Here is a 22,804-nt window from a genome sequence, read left to right as displayed (position 1 = left end):
CTAGAAGTTTGTACCTTTTGACTCATTTTGCCCACCTCCCACCTGCCCCCCGACCTTTGGCAACCACCAATCTGTTCTCTGTTATCTATGAGGTTTTTTTTTAAGATTCCACATGTAAGCGAGATCATATAGCATGTCTTTCTGTTTGACTCAATTCACTCAGCATAATGCCCTGAAGATCCATCTGTGTTGTCAAAAATGGCAGGATTTCCTTATTTTTTATGTCTGAGTAATATTCCACTGTATATATATACTATATTTTCTTTATCCATTCATTCATCTAAGGACGTTTAGGTTGTTTCCAGAGATTCATTCATTCTTCATTCATTTATTCATTCAGTATTTACTGAGAATCTACTCTGTGAGTCTCTGTCCTAAATTCTGGGGCTACAGGAGGGAACAAAACAAAACATCTGACGTCTGACATCTGCCCTCAGGGGCCTTCCAGTCTGGCCGTTGAGACTGACAACCAAAAGCAAACCCTTAAGTTTATAACACGTTGGGGTGTTCTGCTGGAAGTGATGGTGCCAGCCGCTCCAGCCTCTGGTCCTTAGGTCCTTGGTTGTTCAGAGATGACAGGCGAACCTCACCTGAGGCCTGTGGGTGGAGGGGAGAGAGAAATGGCCGGAAGCCTTCTGAGGCCAGGAGCTGACTTCCCGCTGAGTGGAGGAGGCCCTTCTGCCAGGAGGGTGGGGGCCCCGGCCCCTGCCCTCACCCTTCTCTGTCTCCCCAGCCGTGTGCCAGCCGCCCTGCCAGAACAGGGGCTCCTGCAGCCGGCCCCAGCTCTGCGTGTGCCGCTCGGGCTTCCGCGGAGCTCGCTGTGAGGAGGTCATCCCCGAGGAGGAATTCGACCCCCAGAACGCCAGGCCGGCCCCGCGCCGTGCAGCCGAGGCCTCCCCCAGCCTGCGCCGGAGCAGCACCACCCGGGAAGGCACCGTGGCCAGGACACGGCCACCGGCACCCCAGCTGCCGCTGGCCAGGTAAGTCCCTCCTCAGTTGGACCTTGGGTCCTGGCGCAGTCTCTCTCCGGAGGGCCTTGTTCCTTAGGACCACTTGGTGAAGACCTTGGCGGAGAAGGCTGCATTTGTCCTTCCTTCCCTCCTCCCCACTCTCCTCCCCTTTCCCTGCCCCCACCAGAGGCAGGGGAGCAGGAGAGCCGGTGGTGGGGTTGGTGCTGGCTTTGCCAGGCTGGGGTGGACAAGGGAGGTGTCAGGTGAAGTCTTTACCCTCCAAGTCCTGGGAGAAGGCTGAGGAGAGCATATCGCTGAGACAAGCTCTCTTGTTTGGAATCCAGGCCTTGCCACTTCCTAGGTGGGTGACCTTGGGCAAGTACTTACCTCTCTGATTCCTTATCGGTAAGGTGGGGACAAGGATGACAATCAGAGTCACGGAAGTGTTGGGAGGATGAGGTTAGTTAACATAACGAAAGCACTCAGAACAGTGGCTGGCACATAGTAAACTCTTTATAAATGTTTTTCCTCTTCCACCTCGTCCTCTGCCTGTGGTCTCTGGGATGCAGGAAGGACTCCTCTGTAAGAAAAACCCCTTCAGTTCATCACCACCCAGCAGTAATCTCTCTCCTTGGAGGGGAAGTGACGGAGCTTAAGGGGGAAGGAGGTAGAATAAGAAGTGGGCAGGGGGAATGTTCACGGGCAGGCTTCCCTGGCCTGCTTACCCGCCAACCTGTCTAGACTTTTTCTAGCTCAGGACAGGAAATCTGAACTTTGTAAACTGGTCCATTTCTAGGAGCTGTGTTTTCCTTTTGTTTTTTCGGGTTGGTTTTTCCATTCGCTGCCTACTTCTTTCTGAAATGTCGCCACGTTGTCTTGCTGAACTAGGGGAAAAGGGATCTGCCCTCTCGGAGGCCAGGAGAACAGGAGAGGAGGTTGCCCTCAAGCTCAGGTCCCCAGGGGGAAAGCTCAGGAGAGAAAGGAAAGGAGCTGGAGATTGTCCAGCAACTCTGAAGGGGGGGTAGGGCAGGCAAGCAGACCAGGGTCTTGGTAAGGTGGGTTCCAGGGCCCCAACCACCCAAGCAGGTGGTTTCCAAGGGCAGCCAGGAACCAGAAGAGCCGATGGATGAACTCAGATTGAGGTCTAGGGAGCTCCAAGGTCAAAACCAGAAAAGCCAAACCCTTTGGCCAAGGCCCTGGGATGCTGGGGCAGAGAGCGCGGCAGAGCCAAGCGGCCAGGTGGACCATGCAGGGGGCCTGGCAGCCCGGGATTGGCCGTGGGCAGGTGGGCAGGGCTGAGCCTTGTTCTGATTGGTCCTGGCTGCAGGTGGGCCTCATGGGAAGGCACCTGGAGGAGCACCAGAGATGCCAGCTCCAGGGCCATCCAGGGCCAGGCGGGAGCAGAGTCCTTCCAGCTGGGCATTCCCCTGCAAGCTGTTTTGGCTCGTGGGAGTCATTCATTTTCCAACTCGCAGATCCGTGTGTGTGCGCATGCGTGTGAGTGTTGGGGGTGGGTGTTTGGCAGGTCATTCTGTCCCTTGCACCCTTGAGTCGGAGCTGTTTGACATCCCCTGCCCCATCTTTCCAGCCCATCCTGCTCCTCTATTCTTCAAAGCCCAGTCCCACTTGCTCTAAAAACCCTCACCTGATCACTTCCACCAGGCTATCCGACCCCCTGCAGCGCACACTGGGCACGCATCCCCGTGGGTCTGCAATTAGATTGCGTGGACTGTGCCCTGGACCTCCTCACAGCTCCTCCCACCGTCCTAGCTTAGAGAAAGTCCTCAATCTGAACTTGCTCTCTATCACTTGGTCCAAACTGAAAAGTTAGCCTAACAAAGAGCCTGCTTGGCACTGAACCCTCACCCTGTACCTGGAACCAAGGGCACGCCCCCTGTGCTGCTCAGAGTGCAGGAGGAGGGGAGGCTCCAGGCTACCCTGGTGTATCATTTTCACTTTGCCTTGGGATGCTCTATTCAATGCTCACCGGGCCAGGAGTTCTCTGAGAGCAGGGGCTGTGTCCTGCTCATTCACGACTGTGTCCTTGGTCCGTAACGCCATGCCTGGCACCCTGTGGGAGCTTGAGCAATGTAAGTTGGATGAACAAATGAACGAGGCCCACTGCTGGAGAGAGGAGGAGGCTGGGAGGGAAGGAGGATGAGCTATGTGAGCCTTCCATCCCCCAGCAAAGGTTTTGTATGTACAAGAGGCAGTGGAGGGCCAAGGCCTGGGGTGAGGTCTCCGGCCCACAGCAGGGCCGTCCTCTGCGAGCTTCATGGGCTCCCTGGCCAGGGGCTACTGTGATGTTTTTAATGAGCTGCAGCCTCCAGGCCAACCCAGTCTCTCTCTGCCCTGGGGCCTCAATGCCATGAAATCTGGGAAAGTCCGAGTGGCCCGCTGTCGGCCCAGCTGTGTTTTGCTTTAGGAGGCCAAATCCCGCTAGCCTGGTGGTGTCAGACATTTCCTGTGAGGTTGGCCAGGTTTCCCAGGCAGCCGCTGGCCTTTATCCTGATAGCGACTTGGACAGGCCCTTGGTGTCCAGATAGAGGGAGGGACATGACACAGGGGACATTCTAAGAGCGAGAGGGGGACACAAAATGTCCAGGGAGGGGAGATGCTGTAGGGCTTGTGGTGACCAGAGGCCCCCTTTAAGAAAGCACTAGACAGAGGCCAAGAGACTTGTGTCTCAGAAGGAAGACAGAGGGAGGGCCAGGAGTCTCGGGCAGCACGCAGCGTGCCCTGCAGAGCCAGACGTGGGTTGATGTTGTCCAGCTGCGGCCTAGGCTAGCAGTGGGGGCCTGGAGACTCCCTCTGAGCCCCAGGTCCAGGCTTCTTCTCTGAGGCTGGGCAGAGGGCCCACCCCACCTGGGAAGCAAGAGGCAGGCAGCCAGGGAAGGGCCTTTAGAGATGGGAAGGGGGGTCACAATGACCTGGGACCAGCAGGTGTTGGAAAACAGCGCTTTACACCAGTGCTTCTCAAAGTGCAGCAGGCACGTGAATCAGCCGCGAACTAGTTAACACGCAGCTTCTGATTCGGCAGGTCTGTGGTGAGCGTCTCTAACATGGTGTCAGGCGAAGCTGATGCTGCTGGTCCATGGACCACACTTTGAATAGTGAGGATCCGAGCCTGGGCTTTAGATTCAGACAATCCTGGGTCCCAATTCTGGATTTACCACTCACCGGCTGTGTGACATCAGGCAAGCGTCCTAACTTCTCTGAGTCAGTAGTCTCCTCCTGATAGGACTGAAGAGAGGATGAAATGAGACCATGTGAGCAGAGCACTTAGTAGGGGGCCTGATGTGAGTGGGTGCTTGACACATGTTAGCCATCAGCGAGCTGGTTCTTTTTGCCATGAGGACAAGCAGCTGTGGCAAAGAGCAGACAGAAAACTAGGGTGCATGCGTGTGTATGTGCGCGCATGTGTGTGTGCGTGCGTGTGACACTGCTCTGGGGAGAAGTCAGAGTCCAGACCCAGCGTTGGGAAGCGTGACTAACGGATCCAGCAGTAGCGTCAGTGGTGGCTTTGGCTCGCTTGGTGGTTCCACCAGGACCATTTGCACGCACCAGCTGTACATGAGAGGCGGTTAAAGGGAAGCCTCACAACGTTTCTCAGAATGGCAGGGACCTCCACTGGGTTTGCTCCTTAGCTAGACCTGGCCTAGCGGCTGGGCCCTCGGGACAGCAGGACGGTCAGTACTTGGGCAACAAGAGCCTGGAGGACAGTGCTGAACCGGGCAGGCGGGGGTGGCGGGAGGTGTCTGGGAAGCTGTGGACCCTGTGCGGGTGCCTCTCAGCCGCGGCTCCCCCACAAGGCAGCTGGGCTCAGCCCTCTTCTCATAGACCCAGCCTCTCCCTCTCCTGGATCTCCTCGCTGCACACCCCACCTCTTTATCCACTGTACTAGTTTTTTATGGCTGCCGTGACAAATTGCCACAAACGTAGCAGCTTAAAACAATGCAAACCTATTACCCTACAGTTGTATGGGGCAAACGTAAGACGCGGACCTCGCCAGGCTAAAGTCCAGGCGTCAGCAGGGCAGAGGTCCTAGAGGCTCGAGGGGAGAAGTCGATTCCTTGCTCGCTCTGGTTGTTGGCAGAATTCAGTTCCTTGCAGTTGGAGGACTGAAGTCCCCGCTCCCTTGCTGGCTGTCACTTGAGGGCCATTCCTAGCATCTAGAAGCTGCCCACATTCCTTGGCTTGTGGCCACCTTCCTATCCTCAAAGCCAGCAACTCTTTCTATTTTGAGTCTCTTCGTCTGCCTGCCTCTTCAGCTGAATCTCTCTCACTGGCTCTTCTGCCTTCTTCTTCCACTTTGAAGGACTGCACTGGACCCCCTTGGAGCATCCAGGACAATCTCCCTATTTTAAGGTCAGTCAATTAGCAACCCTTATTCCATCTGCACCCTTAATTTTATTCTACCATTTGATGTAACATATTCAAAGGTATCACTCCAGGGGACAAAGATCAGGAGGGCCAAAAACACCCACCCACTGTAGCCCCTTCCAGCTTGATCCTCCAACTGAAGTGTAACGGCTCCCTCTTATCAAGGGCTTGCCACAAGGGCGGCCCTCATGATCTGGCCCCCAAACATTTCTGACATCTCGGATGTTGGTTCTTGCTACTTGCTCCCCTCATCCACTGTGCTTCTGCCACCCTGGCTGGCAGGATTTTCCTCCAACCGGCCAGAGATGCTCCCACCTCAGGGCCTTTGCACTTGCTACACCCCCCTCCATGGAATACTGTCTTAGTTTCCTAGAGTGGCCATAACAAATTACCACAAACTGAGTGGCTTCAAACACCAAAAATTTGTTCTCTTCCAGTTCTGGAGGCTAGAAATCCAAAATCAAGCTGTGGGTAGGGTTGGTTTCTTCTGGAAGCGCTGTGAGAGAATCTATGCCTTGCCTCTCTCCTAGCATCTGACGGCACCCAGCAATCCTTGGTGTCCCTTGGCTTGTAACTGCATCACCCTAATCTCTGCCTCTGTTGTCACATGACCTTCTTCTGTGTGTGCATGTGTGTGTGTGTGTGCGTGTGCATGTGCACGTGTTTGTGTGCATGTGTGTGTGTGTGGAGTTCTTATGAGGACACCAGTCATTGGATTTAGGGTCCACCCCCATCTAGTATGATCTCATCTAAATCTAACTAATTACATCTGCAAAGACCCTATATCCAACTAAGGCCACACTCACAGGTCCAGGGCTTAGGACTTCTTTTTGGGGACACAATTCAGCTAGGTCAAACGCTCCTCCCAGACACTCTCATGGCTCTCTTCCTCCCCCTTCAGTCTTCCTTTCTCGGTGGGGCCTCCGTGTTCACCCCCAGACACTGCCCCCAACCCCCACCTGGCTACGCTTCCCCACAGCACCAACGTCGGACATATTTTCCTTATTTATTGGATTTAGGGCTTTTCTTACTCCAGTCAACTGTCAGGCCCAGGAGGACAGGGGATTTTATCTGTTTTCTTTGCGGATCCGTCTCCAGGGAGCCCAGGAGATCCTGACTCTGGGCCAGTCTGAGGGCTTGCTGGGCCCTCTGAGCCTGGCTGTTGCTCCAGCCGCCTCCCGCCGGCTCGCTTCCTCTGCGCTGGCCTTCAGCGTGCAGCCGCGGGCCCTTGCCTGCTCCTGTTTGTCCTCTCTCCTCCTCGTTCCACTCCCTTGGACCCAAGACTGTTCTCTGATACGCCTGGGACATGATGAGAGGCCAGCTTACGCTAGGAGAACTTGGAAAAGTCCCTTGCCCTCCGCAAGCCCCGGTGTCCACGTTCGTAAAGCAGAGGGCTAGAGTGGGTCTTCTCTGAGGTCAAGAGTTAATGGTCTCAGATTCTGGCCTCCAGCTTGGCCATTTTCTGACCCTGATGGTGAAATGCGCTTACTCCTCCTTTACCCATTTCCAAGGTCGTGACAAGGACACGTGATGCTTTTCATCATGGCAGACCTAAGCTGTCCCTGACACTCTGGCCTCGAGTCCCCCTTGGCAAGGCTGCACTGGGGTTAAACAGCCTGCATCTTTCGTCCAGTGTCACCCTTCCTTGGGGCCGTGGGGTGGTCCTCCTGCTGGGTTGACTCAACTCCACGATCCTGACTGAGTCAAGCCTCGGGGACCTCTAGGGGTTGAGCGCCTTCCTTCCTTTTCTTTTTTTAGCCTTGTTTTTTTCTGATTTGTTTTTATAACTCCGAGCCACAAGCTTGCTCCCCTGAGGTTTCTCTGGAATTCCCCAACCCTTAGGATCTTGACTACACTATTTTGAAAAAACTTAGAATCGGGGACCCAGTTTTGCTTCCAAGCTGGGCCACTAACTAGCCGTATGACCTTGGGCTGGCCACTTAACTTCAAGAAGCCTGATGTCTCTATCTGTAAAATGGGAAGGATAATCCTTTTCTCACTGGGCTGTCAGGAGGATTAACAAAAACATTGTGAGTGAAAGATTGCTTTGTGGGCTAGAATGTGCCTTGCAAGATGCTGGTTATTGTTACTCAGCAATCCTGACTGGGCTGGGGTATTTGCTTATGTCCCCTGTATGTATATGTACATGGGTTACTCTCAGGAGAAGCTCCTCCCTGAGGCCCTCCCTGACCACCTTTTTAAGATTTTAACCTTAAAGTTAACCTTAGCAGCTGGACACCCCACCAAGGGATGTCCTTCACATCATAGTCTCTGTGGCGAGTACCCCAACAGTTGTGCATTGCACAGCCTATGCAACTATATGTGGTGACCCTGGACCTGGTTCCTTCCCAGGAGGGAGATGTCTCCCATTTTCTTATATTTAGTTATTTAATATTGTAAACCCTCAAGTTTAGAGTCTCTTCATCTGGTTCACTTTGTGTTCCCATGGTACTTTTTATTTTTCACTTTCTAACAAACATAATTTACTTATTTATTATGTTTGTTGTCTTTTGTCTGTTTGTCCCCAGCTACATTGTGAGCTTCTCAAGGGCAGGTATCTTTGTTCTGTTCACTGACATATCCCAAGCTCCTAGAACTGTGCCTAGTCTAGCAAGCACTCAATAAATCAGTATCCACTGAATGAGCATCCCTGCCACAATGTATCCCCCGCTGCTGCCTGGAGCAAAGATGGTCTGGGGTGCATTCCCTTCTGAGCTGACACTCAGCCCATCCCCTAGCAGGTCATCCGTCAGGAAGGGGCTCTCCCAATCCTCCTCGGGGGTCTGGAGCCAGGGCGAGCCTCGGGCAGCACTTCTCTGCTAAGAGGGACAGAACAGGAATGCCAGGAATGGGGTCCGGGGCTGCAGCAGCTGTGCAGGGGTCTCCTCCCAGTTTCTCCATTTCTTGGGCCTTCAAAGGACCCCTGAACCCCCTCCCGCGGGCCTGTGGGTTTGGGAGAGGGAGGGCTCAGAGAGGAGTAGTCAGAGGAGATGCTCAGTCGTGGGCCTCCAGCCAGAACAAACAGAAAGGGTTTTATTTCCTAAGTCTGAAGTCCCAGAAGCCCTGCTGCTACTTTCCGAGGAGAGCAGGAGAGATCTGGGTTTCCGCTAAGAACATCCTTCACTGCCCATGCTCCCTCTCCCTGCCGTTTGCAGGGGTTGCTGGAAGTGCAGACAGGCCACACTGAGGTTTGTGCAGGGTCCCTTGGAGCTCAACCCCTGCCAGTCCCGCCCCTCCCTGCCCAGCAGGGACTGCTTGGAGTGACTGGGTGGGTCTGAAGACGCCGTTCCCATCAGGGAGAGGAGGGAGACAGGCTGTTCTGTGCTGGCCCTTTCAGTCCCTGGACACAAGACCAGGAGATGTCCCTCACATCATAATCTCTAGGACAGGTGCCCAAGAATTGTGCAGTGCACCACTTGTGCAGCTGAGTGTGGGGACCCTGGACCTGGCTTCTTCCCAGGAGGGAAATGTCTCCCATTTCCCCTACAGAACATGTTGCTTTAATGCAGTCCTTTCCAGCTGGGTTTGGCTCCTGAGACCCCTTCTAAGGTTTCTCTGAAAGGGGAGTGCACCTCTGGGGTTTGCAGAGGGCTCATGTGTACCTCCCCAGCCCACACAAATGCCTGAGACCCGCGGAGCTCAGGGCCTGGGCAGGGCCACGGCTGGTCTTAGGGTACTGGTATGTGAATAACAAAAAGACACTGGTTGCGGGCAGATGCAGCTTGGGGCACGCATCTGGCTATGCTTTGAGTCTGGGCCTAGAGGTCATGAGGAAGGTGGGGCCAGTGTGCCTTCTCTCCCGGCAGCAGAGTCCGCAGGCCTTGTCCTTCCGCCATGCTTGGCCCGTGCAGACACCTCTGGGCAGAAGAAGCCGGGCTCAGGACTCTCAGTGCTCAGGGGAGAAGAGGCCCCGGGCTTTCTAACCCCTCTGCTGCTCCCCACACAGGCAAGTCGGTGCTTTCAAGGGAAATGGTGTCTGCTTCCTGCATCTTCCTCTCGCCTTCCTCCTTCTCCTATTTAAGCTTGAAGGTGGACATGTGGCCTGTGGTGGCCCGAGGCGGCCCCAAAATCTCTGATGAAGACTGCCTGACTCCCTTTTCCAGGATTCTCCCAGAGCTGAGGAGAATTTAGGAGCATTTAGGACCCCTCCCTAGGTTTGGTTCCAGGAAGGGACTCCCTCGCAGCCCGGCCCCGGCCCCAGCCCTCTGCAAGTCTCTCAGAGAGGAGCTGGTTGCCTCCTGTGCCCACGGCCTGCAGTGAAGTGCTGGAGAAAGCTGTGGTCCTGCTTCCTCTTTAATCCTCCTTCCCCACCGCCATCAGCAGGGTGCACTGTACCCCTGCTATGTCTCAGGCTCTGTGTTAGGGGCTTCACCCTCCTCTCCTTGTCGTCCCCACACCAAAGTCACCAGCTAAGTGACCTGTGGGAAGTGGATGTTGCGCAGTGTCTTTCGGCCGGTCGTGTTGAGGGGGGCGCAGGGCTGCACTGTGCCGGGATGGGGCCAGCACCCAGGAGTAGAGGGCAGGGACTCCCTACAGCCTTGACCCTGGCCTGACCCTGAAGAGGGGTCTGGAATTGTGGTTACAGTGGTGAATATTTGGGTTAGGATGGGGTGGGACTAGGCTTGTGGTTGAGGTGACATTCCATTTCACAACAGGGTGGTGGTTAGGGTAGGATTAGAGAACAACTCCAGTCTGGCCTGAGGGTGAGGTTTTAACCTTAGGGCTGTGGTTAGGGTTTGGTGAGGGTTATGCTAGAGCAGAATTTAGGACTGTGGGTTTTATGGAGCCCTATTGAGTCAGCCAGCCCTACTGTGCGAAGCACTTCACAGACAGCACGTGACGACATACCCGGGAGGACACAGCTGAGTGGTTAGGAGCGAGGGTCGTGAGTCGGCCCTCAGTTTCATCTGATTCTATCGCTCACCAGCTGTTTGATGCTGTGTGAGTTTCTTCCCCTCCCTGAGTCTCAGTGTAAAAATGATGATGCTAATACTGGCAGCACAGGGTTGTGGTCAGAATGAAATAAAAGAAAGTGGATAAAGTGCTGAGTCACATAGCTCAGAGCTCAGTACCCAAGAGCTGATACTCTTTTTTTTTTTTATCTGCATCAGTCAATTCCAGCAGGAAACACATGGCACACTCAATGGGGATGGTTTAATAAGGAGTCTATTTGCAAAGGCATGGATAGAATTAGAGGAAACCACAAGGGATGGTGGGGTACCCCGCAGGTAGCCGTGAAGGGAAGCCCTCAACCTTCCAGGTCTAAAGGGGCAAGGTGCCAGGGGTTACTGGAACCCAGAGTAGCTCCAGCCATAGGACAGGGCCTCAGCAGGGCTGCGGCCTCTGGTAAAGGAACACAGCCACTGCCCACTGGCAGCTGCCATCATGAGGCAACCGGGAGGATCAATACCTCCACTCCCTCTGCTGCCTTCTGCCCTCCTGCTGGGGTCCCATGTGGGCAGAACAGGACTGGAAGGTAGAGGCCAAAGGGCTGGAGAAGAGTGGGGAGGGGCAAGTGGAAGATGTCCAGCACATTAAGGAGCCTTCACAATGACCCTATGAGGAGGGGACTCCTGTTACCCCCACTCCACAATGAGGAGACAGAGGAAGGGTGATTCCAGCCCAGCTCTGCTCAAGACCCCAGAGTCTGCGCTTGCAGCCATTCTGCCGGGCGGCCCCTGGAGCGGGTGAGCACAGGCAAGCGCAGATCAGCAGGCCTGGTGCGGACGCCGCAGAGGAACCAGCCAGGCAAGGCCCCCAGTGTCTTTTCAGAAAACTGCAGAAACCTGGCGAGCTGAGCAGCATTTCCCCACAGCCCTGTGCAGGCAGAGAAGGGCACCGGTTGGGGTCATTAAAACGTTAATGTATGCCACTTCCAGCGTCTGACTTAAAAAAATAGTAACAACAAACATTTCAAGCTTGTGGCTGTACTCATAGCATTTAACTGACCTAAGTCCTCTAGGATTTTTGTTTGAAAGGAAAAGGTTAGGGAGAGATGAAGCAAGAAGGGAATGGAAAGACAGTCAACGCTCTTTTTCAGATGCCCCAGGGAAGGTCCATCCCATCCGGTTGCTTAGTACAGAACTGTGGCTGCTAAGTGAATGTCACCCTCTGGGGTGGGGTGTGTGTGTGTGTCTGTGTGTGAGAGAGAGACAGAGAGAAAGAGACAGAGACAGAGAGAGAGAGGGAAAGAAGGAGAGACAGAGAGAGAGACATGGGGTGTGGGTGGAAAGCTGGGCTGAGAGAATAAGCCTCAAAAATCATAATGAAGACTTTTCAGGCCCTGTGAATTCTCCTTTTGAGCTCAAGGTTTTCAAATATATATCAGGTTTCACCCCTTGTCTGGGCTGGAGAGGAAGTTTCTGATTTATGGGTCCAGTAGTTTTTCCAGTTGCGTGATCTTTAAATCTGCCATCAGTTAATTAATTTGCCACTGTCAGGAACAGCCGTGTAAGCTTCCCAGGTGAAAATCGCTTTACCAAAGCAAAGCCGTATTATGATAACAGTAATAAAAAAGGACTCTGCAAGGTATCCTTGTTTCCACTTGTGGAGCTCACTGAATCAGTGTCTCAGTGTTCTCATCCTCCCCCATAGCCAGAACACGCGCACACACTCCCCCCACCCCCGTGCACACATACACACATGCACACACATCCCCCACTTCTGGTGAGGGGCTAAGCAGGAAGATTTAAGCCTTGCAGGATAATTTCCCAGAAAAGGATTAGAAAGAGAAAATGGGTTACATGCAAAGTCATCTAATGACCTTGGTTGTAAGATTGGCTGCACTGGACACAGAGGGGTGTGTGTGCGCGTCTGTCTGTCTGTCTGTCTGTGGATGACATAGTGAAGATTGCTAAATGATTTCCAATAACAAAATGTGAAAACACATAGTTCCTTTGTTAGCCACATAGCTGTGGTTTTGTGTTCGTGATTCATTGTGGAAGTGAGTAGCTGCAACAGGCATTTTGTGGGGGGTTTTTTTTCTTCTCTTTTCTCCTAGAAAAATATTTGTGAAAAGTCTAAAATTCAAGGAAGTCCAGTGCTTTTTTAAAAGAAAAACCCCCATTCCTTACAAAATGAAGATTGCAAATCAAAACCTCTGGAGCGACCACATTTCTGCTTCCAGCCGGTTGCCTATACTGCATTTTCTTCTAGAACCTCAGCCCCTGACCACGACATGTCCACCCACCTGTGCACCCAGTGGGGGGTGGGGGGTTGGGGGTTGTGTCAGGGGCCTCTTGGGGGAATCTGGTACTTGGTGGGGGCAGGGTATCCTCTTGAGACTCCAGCCAGGCCACGCCCTTGGGGAACAAATTGATTCCACATTTCTTTCTTTTTTTGAGGCTCTTGGATGAAGGTCAGAGCCCCGACCGCAGGCAGTAGTGTGTGAGGCAGGAATGTGAAATCCTTTGTGTCTTATAGTTAGGTAAGTTTGGGTTTGAATCTCTGCTCAGCACTTGCAGCTATGCTGCCTAGAGCACGTGATTTAACCTCAGGAGCCTCGATTTTCTCATCTGTAAGATGGGACCGCCCATCACTACCTTATGACTTGTCGGGAGGATTACTAATGTATGTAAATGCAGCTGACACCTTTTAGGTGTTCTATGAACGGCACCCACTCTTGTTTGTCCCTAGACTGTGGGGTTATCTGAGCCTCTCTGTGCTTCAGTTCCTCTTCTGTAAATTGGGGGTGATAGTTCCTATAGCATAGGATCGTTGCACTAAGCAAATGCGGTATCAAATGTCAAGAGCCCAGCTAAAGTAAAAAGCGGAATGCCTGTAGCAGATGTCTGGCGCATCATTGGCTGGCAGCTTTGGGCTGCTACACTGCTGAGTGAAGACTTCTCAGGTGGGGGTCACAGGTCCCACCAAAATCTCCTTTTGGGGATGGTCCTGGGGTAGAGTTTCAGCCACTGGAAGAGCAGCCTGGCTGCAGGCCCCCAGGACTTTGGCCAGCCCCTGAGGAGTGTGTCCTTGACCCAGGCCCGCAGCTGCCTTTGTCCACACGGGCCTGTCTGGGCAGGTCCAGAAGTGGGGTGCTCTCACCTGAAGTCATAGGTCTGTGTTTGCCATCCCTCAGGGCAGGCCTGCTAAGCTCTGTGTGTGTGCAGGGGTGAGGGGTGGGGGTGCTTTATGGAGGGTAGAGGGGGCCAAAGGCCACAAGCTGGGGACTCAGGGGTTCAGGAGGTGGGCATCTCGTGACAATTTGGTGGTGGCAAGATGCCTGTGTACCACGTTCTCCATGGCTTTGGGGAATGATCCTAGCTCAGTCCCCTCTGCCGAAAGGTCTCTTCTCTCCTCCTCCTCCTCATCTCCTGGAGCAGCTGCCAGGTGCCCACAGGCCCTGACTTGTGCTGTCATTTCTTTACGATGGCTCCACTTCTCCAACCGCTTCCTTTTCCCAGGCGCTTCTTTGGAGCTCGTACAGCGCCACATACAGCTTGTGGGGGGCGTTAGGCGCGGGGGTGGGAGGAGCATGATGGGCTTTAGAGTCAGGAGACCTGGCTTCGAATCCTGGGCCTGGCCATTCATGACACCTGTGAACTAGGGCCTGCGACCCGCCTCCACACTGTGGCCATCTCATGGGTGCTGCGGGGTCCTCTCTGAGGTGATGTTTGCTCGGTCCTTGGTGCCCAGTAAGCAGAGCAGGGATCTGACAAGGTGGGCTGTGTGGGGGCTCCAGCCTCCACCGCCTCACCCCTGCCACCCACTCGCGACTGTAGGTACCCTGGGATGGACTCTGGGAGGTGGGCGGGGAGGGGAGCACTGTCGGCCAGGCAGCCTGGGCCACAGGGGCAGGCAGGGGGCCCCCAGGAAGGAGTTTTCCACAATCACCTTCTTAAGAGACCATTTTTAGCCCTGTTCCTTCCTGGTAAAAACGCCTTCCTTCAAGGCCTAGTTCTCAAGCCATGATATAGTCTAGAGGTTTGGAGTACAGGCTCTGGAACCAGAATATCTGCAGGCTGTCTGTGCTTGCTTCCCAGCTCTGTGAGTCATTGGCTGTGTGACCTTAGTCAGGTTACCTAGCTTCTCTGTGCCTCATCTGTAAAATGGAATAATAAGAATACCTACTTCCTCATTTTAATGATGATTAAATTAGTTAATATACATAAAGTGCTTAGAATAGCGTCTGGCACATAATAAGCCCTATGTAGCTATTTGCTATTATTTATTGTCATCCTAGGTCCCTCCCATTTTCCCTTTAACCAAACAGATCTCCTTAAACTTGAATGCCACCATCAGCACATTCCTGAATTCATCCCTTCGCACTCATGGTTCTCCCTGCCTTGGGTAGACTCGGCCCTCCCCACTTCTGCCTCCCATTTACATCATAGGACTTCTAGAGAGCCTTCTCCAGGCATCCAGCCCCAGGGCTGCCCCTGCCGAGGGAGGCCTGGAGCGTCTTGGCTGGGCAGCTCACCCGGCCGAGAGACTCCCGGCACCTGCTGTCTTTCCGCTCTTGGATTGTTATGAAATGCTCCTGTGCAGGGTCTTGTCCCAGGACCACTGAGTATGGGTATGTTGCACCCTGCACCAAGCTGCTGGTCAGGGGATGAATGAGGCTAAAATCTAGCCTGCATTCTGCTCCCCCACCCTCTGCCTCCCTGCCTGCATTGTACGCTCTCGGCAAACAAGATGCCTTTTCCGCAGAGCCCACATGGGACCACGCGTGCACCTTATGAGTGCTCATAAGTGCACCTTGGAAGGGGTCGAATGATGAATTCATGGCATCCAGGTTCCCCAAGAGCTGACAAGTCTTCTTGGGGGTACTTGGAGTCAAAGCTTCAGGCTGCCTGCTGCCCCCGGCTGGTGGTATGGAGTGAGGGGGAGCGGGGGTGGGAGGTGACCCCAGCCAGGGCTGGGAGATGGCTCCAGGGAGGCAGGAGAGCTGGGAGAGGCCACAGAGAAGTTCAAAGTTCAATGTGATGAATATTTTGGGGGCAGCAGCTGCGTGCCCAGCACTGTGGTAACTCCATGGAGAATATAAAGAGGGTAAGCCCCAATCTCTTCCTTTCCCCTCTCGGGCTCTGTGTTTCTGGCCAAGCTGCAGCCCTTTGGGTGGTCCTGCCGGACCCAGAAGGAGGCAGAGCAGCTCCAGAGGAGCCCTTCCTCCTGGTGAGAGGGAGAAGGTGAGGCCAGCAGTCTGATGTTTGGGCAAAATGACACATGGGTAGAAAATGAGGGGCATTTCCTGAGGCCCTGGGCAGCCCCTCAGGGCACCTTCCCTCCCACTTCTGCCCGCTGAGGTGCCCCAGGCGCGATCCCAGGACCTGGCAGCCCACTCTGGCTTTCTGCCCTGCTCCCTTGCCTACCCAGGAAAGATGAAAGTAGAGGGACAAGGGCCTGGCGGCCTGGCAGCCCATGAAGCAGGCAGCTCAGGGGAAAAGTATTTGTAGCTGACCAGGCATGAGGGGTCCGGAAGGTGGAGGAGAGTGATGGGCTTCAGAGGGGTCTGGCCTCTTGGCAGACAGGCAGCACCTACTTCAGGGCTGCTCTAGAAGCGGGCATCAGGCCTCAGGCCGGAGCTCGGCGCCCCACAGACATTCCCTGGGCATGCGCAGCTCCCATAAACCTCTGCCTCTTATTTACTTGCAAGGACACAGGGGTGCTATGTTCCCTCCCAAGCTGACTGGGAGAGCAGAGCGCGGTGTGGTTCTGAGCAGAAGAGACACCCCCAGGGTTCTGTCCCCTCCCCACCCCCTCAGCCTGGCAGGGCATCCTCTGGAGTCTGTGCCAGAGCTCCAGAACTCTCAGACCTGGGTGTGGCCATACAAAGAGCTAGAGGCGCAGACCTCAGAGCAGGGGATGTGACTCACAGGAGGCTGCGTGGGGCTGGGTGGGGGCCTCGGGCTGATCAGTGAGGCTGAAGGGGTTGGGCAAGTGGGCACAGCAAGATCAGCAGCAGGAGAGGTCTTGAGACACTTGAAGGAGGCCGGCTGTTGGCCCTTTCAAGAGGGCACCAGGGAGTGAGGGTGCCCATGTTGACGATGCTGCATCGGTACTAGGCAGCGGGTGGATGCTGGGTCCCCTGGGGTGTGGCCCCACTGAGCAGGCCACCCCTTGTCTCTCAGAAGTTGTGCCCAGAGCCCCATCCAGAGCAGGAATGCCTGTTGCTTCCCTTCTGGCACATGGGGACACAGGTCATCGATTCCAGGGACAGGGAGCTCCTGCCTCTCCAGGGGCCACCATGTTGCTGGTCAGCTCTGGCTCTTTAGAAGTCCTTCCTCACGCTGTGCTCAAACTGCTTCCCTGTGACATGGTCCTGGGTGTGTCCTATGGAAACCAGCCTCTTTCCCTCCACAGCCCTCCTGACATCTGATGACAGATAATGCAGTTTGGGGGCAAGACAGCAAGGTTTAGGAGGGTGCAGATTCCCCCAGGCCAGAGCACTCAGGGAACCCAAGTGCCTGGGTTATGAACAAAGCCTTCAAGGGACAAAGAACACAGTGAGGGGACCCAGGGGCCCCTTCTAACCACATAGCTACAGGCTAAGACAGACTTTCCGGGTTCAAATCTCACCTCTCCCATTTTCTATACTGCACTGTCCAATGCAGTAGCCACCAGCCTCATGGGGCTATTTAAATTTAATTTAATGTAAAACTCAGTTGCTTAGTCACACCAGCTGCATTTCCAAGTGCTCAAAAGCCACAGATCGCTGGTGGTTAGTGTATGGGATAGCACAGACTATAGAGCATTTCCACCATCGGAGGAAGTTCTATTGGACAGCACGATTCTAGATGAATGGCCTTGGACAAGTTCTTTAACTTTCCTGTGCCTCAGTTTCCTTTTCTGAAAAATGGGGTTAATAACAGTGCTTAGCTCTTAAGGTGGTTGTAAAGAGTAGAGAACATCATGCCAGTGTAACAATCAATACACAGCACAGAATTAGTGCTCAGAGAATTCTCATTATTATTGTCTAGGACAAATGAGGCAGGGTTCCAGTCGTCCCCTCCTCACAATGACACCTGGGCACTCACCAACCTGGCACCTCTGATACCCAGAGGCTGGAGAGTGATGGCCGCTGTCTTAGCGCAGCTTGGGTCTCACCTGCCCAGCCCCCAGGCTATGCATCACCAAGGCCACAGCATCCCCTCCCCTTCACCCACCAGGACTGGGTGCGTCCTTTCCCCCCAAGGGCAGGGCAGATTTGTGGCAGGGGCTGCAGCAGGATGTCTGGAAACACTATCGTGTGTCCCTGGAAGTTCAGCACAAGGGCCATCTGACCACGGCCTGAGCGTGAGGCCTGCCTGGCCAGCTGCGAGGAGAGGAAGAGCAGAGCCTGCGAGGGCTTCCCCCTGCCCTACCAGCACCCAGATTCTCAGGGGAGACCGAGCCACTTGGGAGGTGCCAGGGCGTGTTCACCTGTAATGAGCTGGGCCTGCAGTCACAGGAAGGAACAGCCTCTGCCTCCGGCCAGAAGCAGAGACGGAGTTCTGGGAATGCCCTCCTGTCTTGGGGCTCTCTTCCCACTCCCCTCCTGCCTCTCTGGCCGCTCCCTCCCTGGCACCTTCACAGCCTCTTCCTCTGTCTGCCCTCAAGCATTGGTGCCTCCCAGGCCTGCTCCTCCACTCTTATTCTTTCTTCACTCCTGTATTTCTCAAAGTTTAGGTGTCAGAGCGCCTGGAAGTCTTAAGGAATACCATGAGCTATCAATGTAATTAATTCTGTGATTAGAGCTGGGAACAGTTTTATTAGCAGAAAGTATGATGATCGTGTGTGTGCAAAATGAGAACCCTGCTATAGGCACACACACGTGTCTGTGAAAAGAAGAAGCTGTCAAGCGCAGTGTGACGATCTGTTGCCACGTTTTTCTGTTAATATTCGTTTACTGCTTTTTCATTTGTTTTATCGTGTGCTAGCAGACAAGTGGGAGCAGGCGCCAAAGGCTGGAGACGAATTTACGGGAGCAAAATCTCAAACTGAGACCAGTCTGTTCATTAACACGCTATCCTCCTTGAAACTGGGAAGCGTTAGCAGAGTCAGCACCTCAGGCCAGGGGCAGGGGGAGCTCTGAAGTGGCTTACTCTGCAGGCTCTCCCTGAGGGATACCATCCCTCCCCTACACTCTGTAACCCCCTCCTCCACATGGATGACTCCCCAGGCAGCCCCTTCTCTCGCCTGAGTGCTGCCTTCTGGGTGTTTCCATCTGCAGAGCCATCGTGAGGCGCTCAACACCCAACATGTCCAAAACTGAGCCACTTCTTGGATCTCTCAGTTGAGATCTTGGCTCCTGGAACTCCCTCCACCCATTTGTCTAAGCCACAGCTGGGAATTCTCTATGTCTTAAATATCTCTTGAATCCATGACTTCTTCTTGGTCCCATCCTTGGTCCCTGCTAGCCTAGACCACAGCCAAAGCTTTCCAGCTGGCCTCCAGCCCTCCCCTCTCTGGTCCATCCACCATCAGGTAATCTTTCACCAGAGTAATAATTATTCGAAAAGGCCCATTCCATCATGTCCTAGACCCGCTTGAAGATCACAAGCATCTCAAAGCTAATAGGTGGCTCCCCTTGTACCCCCACATCTTTGCTGGAGCGCTGGTCCCTTTGCCCAGCCTCCATTGGATCAGAGAGGGTAAGGGGGTCTTTGCCATTCTTGGGCCTTAGTGCCTGGCATGTGGCAGACTCTCAGTAAGTGCTCCTTGAATGAGTGAAAGAGAGTGGGCTGCTCCAACATCTCCAGGGACTCTCCTTCACCCGTTCAGTACAGGCCAGACACCTCCCCGATGTTTCAGGCTCTCCACCACATGGACCCGAACCTATTCCTCTTTAATCCCTCAAAGCCTCAGTGTCCTCATCTGTGAAATGGGAAAAAAAGAAACACCAAATGGTGGGCTGGCTTTAGGATGAAATTAGCTGGTTTGGTAACCTGGCTTCTGTACTTGGGAGTTCTGCAACCTTCAGCAAGGCATAGAACCTCCCTACCCTCTGTTTTCTTGACTGTAGAATGAGGATAATGAGTAACTCTTAGGGTTATGGAGAGGCCTACATGAGATAATGCACGTGATGCGCATTGTTGGGCCAGAGCCTGGCACAGAGCCCACATTCATTAAACTGTAACACCAGTTGATTCCCCATCCACCCACTTCCCACTCCCTCCCCCGATCCCCTACCCGCTACCCCCACATACCCGTAGGTAACCACCGTTATTAATTCCCAGGGTATCCTTCCAAGGTTGCTTTATGAATATGCAAATATATGTAACACATATCCTTATCTTCTCTTTTATTACACAAAAGTTTATATGCCCCACACCAGGAGTCAGCACTTTTTCCATAAAAGGCCAGATAGTAAATAGTTTAGGCTATGTACGACATATGGTTTCTGCAACCGCTCTGCTCTGCCGTTGTAGAGGAGAAGCAGTCGTAGGCAATGAGTGTGGCTGTGTTCCAACTACACTTTATTTATGGAAACTTAAATTTGAATTTTGTATCACTTTCTCATGTCATGAAATCTTATCCTTCTTTTGATTTTTTTCAACCATTTAAAACTATAAAAAACCATTGTTAGGTCACAGTTCGTACAAAAGCAGTCAGTGGGCCAGATTTGGGCTTTTTTTCACTTTTCAATCTATCTTGGAGAGCTTTCCCTGCGCATGTAAGGGAAATGTAAGGAGCTGTTTCTTTCTGTTTGGAGGGAATATGACTCCATCCTGTGGATGTATCCTGGTTTGTTTAACCAACCCCCTACTGAAGGACACTTAAGTTGTTTCTACTCTTTACGAAATGTTTTGCTATTACAAAATAGTGCTGCTATGAATAATCTTGTTCATCCATCATGTTGGACATTTACGAGTGTCTTAGGTCAGATTTCCCTAGAGGTGGAGTTGGGACATGGATCTGGGTGTGTATGTGATTTATTGGGGAGTGCTAAGGGAGGGAGGGAAGCAGAAGGGCAAGGTGGAAAGAGCCAAGCGAGGATTGGTTCCCAGGAAATCAAGCCAAGGCCTGACTGAAGGTGGAGCTTGCAGAGTTGTCCCACCTTAAAGCAAGGGGGCTGGGCCTTTGAACTTCCGTGAAGGCAGTCACTGGCTTCAAGGTCATGGTGGTGGGAGGAGTTTGTCAGGTAGTTGCCATCATCCAATAGGACGACTCAGAAGAAGCCAGCCGGGGTGCACCAGCTGCAAAGGGGACCTGGGCAGGCAGTGCCCACCACAGCAGGTTTATGGGCAACATAGTCTCGGAGGTGAACCTGCAGGGGCAAAGCGAAGATGCATTGTGGTGTGCATAGACATTGCCACATTGCTCTCTCCATAAGGGCTGTATCAGTTTACATTCCTACCAGCAATATCTGAGAGTGACTGTTTCAGTCTATTTCAACAAATTAGTCTACTATTAAACTTTTGGATTTCTGATAGATAAAAAAAATGCTACCTCAGAGTAGTTTTCATTTGCACATCTCTTAGGATGAGAAAGGTTGGGCATATTTTCATGTGTTTAAAAAAACATGTATTTTTTTTTCCTGTAAACCGTTCATATCACTTTGCTAACTTTTCTTTGAGGGCTGTTGGTCTGTCTTGTCTGTTTTTAAGAGCTCTTGATGTATTATGAAGATTGGTCCTTTGTCTGTGATATGAGTTGCACATATTTCTCAAGTTTTGTCATCTGCCTTTTTACTTTGTTTAAGGTAGTTTTGGCCAAGCAGAGGTTTTTGATCATAGGGTTGTTTGGACAAGTAAATGATATATTATGTAAAACACCTAGCATGATGCCCGCACTGAATGGATGTTATTTCCCTCCAGCCTTCTCCCATCCTCTGCTATAATTAATGGTACTCATTATTCTTCCTTAAATGTGGCCCATGCTTCCCACCTCCATGCATTTTCTTACGTCATTTTTCTTATGTGGAATGTCTTCCTCCTCATTTTGGACTGTGAAAATTCTAGCCATCTCTTAAGCTCCAGCTCAAATGTCACGGTCTTTCTTTCATCTGAACTCTGTTAGCCATCACAGTCCACCTTGGAGTCTATTTATTTGCACACATTTACCATGCTTTTCCTGAGCCTCAGTTTTCTTATCTATAAAGCGGTGTTGCTGGGGAAAATAGAGATTTATTTCTGTTACAAAATGATGCATATTTACTGTAAAAATTTTTCCTGAAAATATTCCAAAAATGTAGAAACATACAAAGTTTAAAACGCTAGTTACACATACACTCTCATTCCCAAAGGGAGCCACTGTTTACAGATTGTTCCAGACTTTTCCTATGCTGTATCTATAGGGGAAAAGGGAGAGTTTTTCTTAAAACACAAAGCGGGAAGCATACTATCCATATTATTCTGCAACTTACTTTGCCATTTAATAAAATAATGTCGCTAAGATGATGCATTTCAAGCTCCTGGCTCAGTGCTCAATAAACGGTAGCTATAACTATATATGCACCTTGTAGTGATGTTTCTAAACTTTCTTTTAGCAGCAGAACCCTTTTCAAATCAAATCGTAGTTGGAAGCCCAATTTATAAACGAGAGTGAAGCCGCCGGGCTAGGGTGCAAATTACATGGCGTGGAGGGCATGGGGCCTGTCACCCACCTGTCTCTCCATTGCTGTTTGAAAACCTCGGCATGCTGGGCAGGATGTGGGCTCACCACATTTAACCAAGTGGCATCATTGTAGGTATGCACTGTCCAGGCAGTTTTCCCTTGGGCCTGCAGATCCCAGCCAGCTGGGATGGGAAGTTTTTCTTCCCAAATTGGTTGAAAGAGCCCAGGAGTCCTCAGGCTGGAACAGACCTTGGTGGATCACGTGACCCAGTGGCTCCTCCTTGGCTCCATGCTGGTCTGTGATGGAGTTTTCATTGGTCTATGAAGAAAATAAAGTCCATGTGGTGAGACTTCCATAAAGTTAAGCTTATTCAAATGTTTCTTTTGGGCACTGAAATGTCTTTTCTTTCATGAAATTATGGTGGCAGTAATTGGTAGTTGTGTGCGTTTTAATGTCTTAAATAAAAAGTTGGCAACTTTATGCTGTTCCCTTAAATTTGTTTCAAAATTTTACTGACTCATGAAATCCTGAAGTCTAGGGATGGCTGTTCTGATCCATCATGGAAGCTTTGCCAGGACTTCCCTGGAACCATCTCGAGAGATAGCAAGTTCTGTTCTTGTGCTACGCATGTCTGAGAACCCCTGTCCTTCAATGAAATTGTAGCAGCTCTTCCAAGGCTGGGAGTGGATGGAGCCTCTCCCGGGGGGACTGTGGCCCAAGAAAGTCCCCTTCTCAGTGAAGCTTTTGCTTGCCTCTATTGCCACCACTCTCTGGGAGCCAGAGTTGAGCTGAGAGCCCACAGCCCTCCACACACAGAGGGCCTCCCTCCCTGGCCACCCCAAGGACTGGGCTGGGGTTTATGAAGGGAGACAGCTGTGTCCTTAAAGGGTGCTTTCAGCATAAGAGGTAGGACCTATCCAAGAACCAGGGCTCCCTCCTCTGCTCTGCTGCGAGCCCCTCAGAAGGCAGGACTTTTTGATTTCTGTCATTT

The 22,804-nt window shown here is 52.4% G+C and overlaps 1 protein-coding gene across 6 annotated transcripts in view; it reads left to right on the top strand.

Annotated features, from left to right (window-relative positions):
• LTBP2 (latent transforming growth factor beta binding protein 2) overlaps window positions 1–22,804 on the top strand; it is a 100,823-nt gene that overhangs the window by 21,865 nt on the left and 56,154 nt on the right. For all 6 annotated transcript variants that reach the window (XR_011432230.1, XM_070250162.1, XM_023628102.2 and 3 more), the window contains exon 3: window positions 734–980. Coding sequence is in view for 5 of the 6 variants with exons in the window: in XM_070250162.1 (XP_070106263.1) it covers window positions 734–980 (247 nt within the window). In the remaining variant the exon portion in view is untranslated. The remainder of the gene's footprint in view (window positions 1–733; window positions 981–22,804) is intronic.

This window comes from Equus caballus, chromosome 24 (assembly GCF_041296265.1).
Source record: "Equus caballus isolate H_3958 breed thoroughbred chromosome 24, TB-T2T, whole genome shotgun sequence".
NCBI classification, from domain to species: domain Eukaryota; kingdom Metazoa; phylum Chordata; class Mammalia; order Perissodactyla; family Equidae; genus Equus; species Equus caballus.
This window is presented reverse-complemented; position numbering and strand designations above follow the sequence as displayed.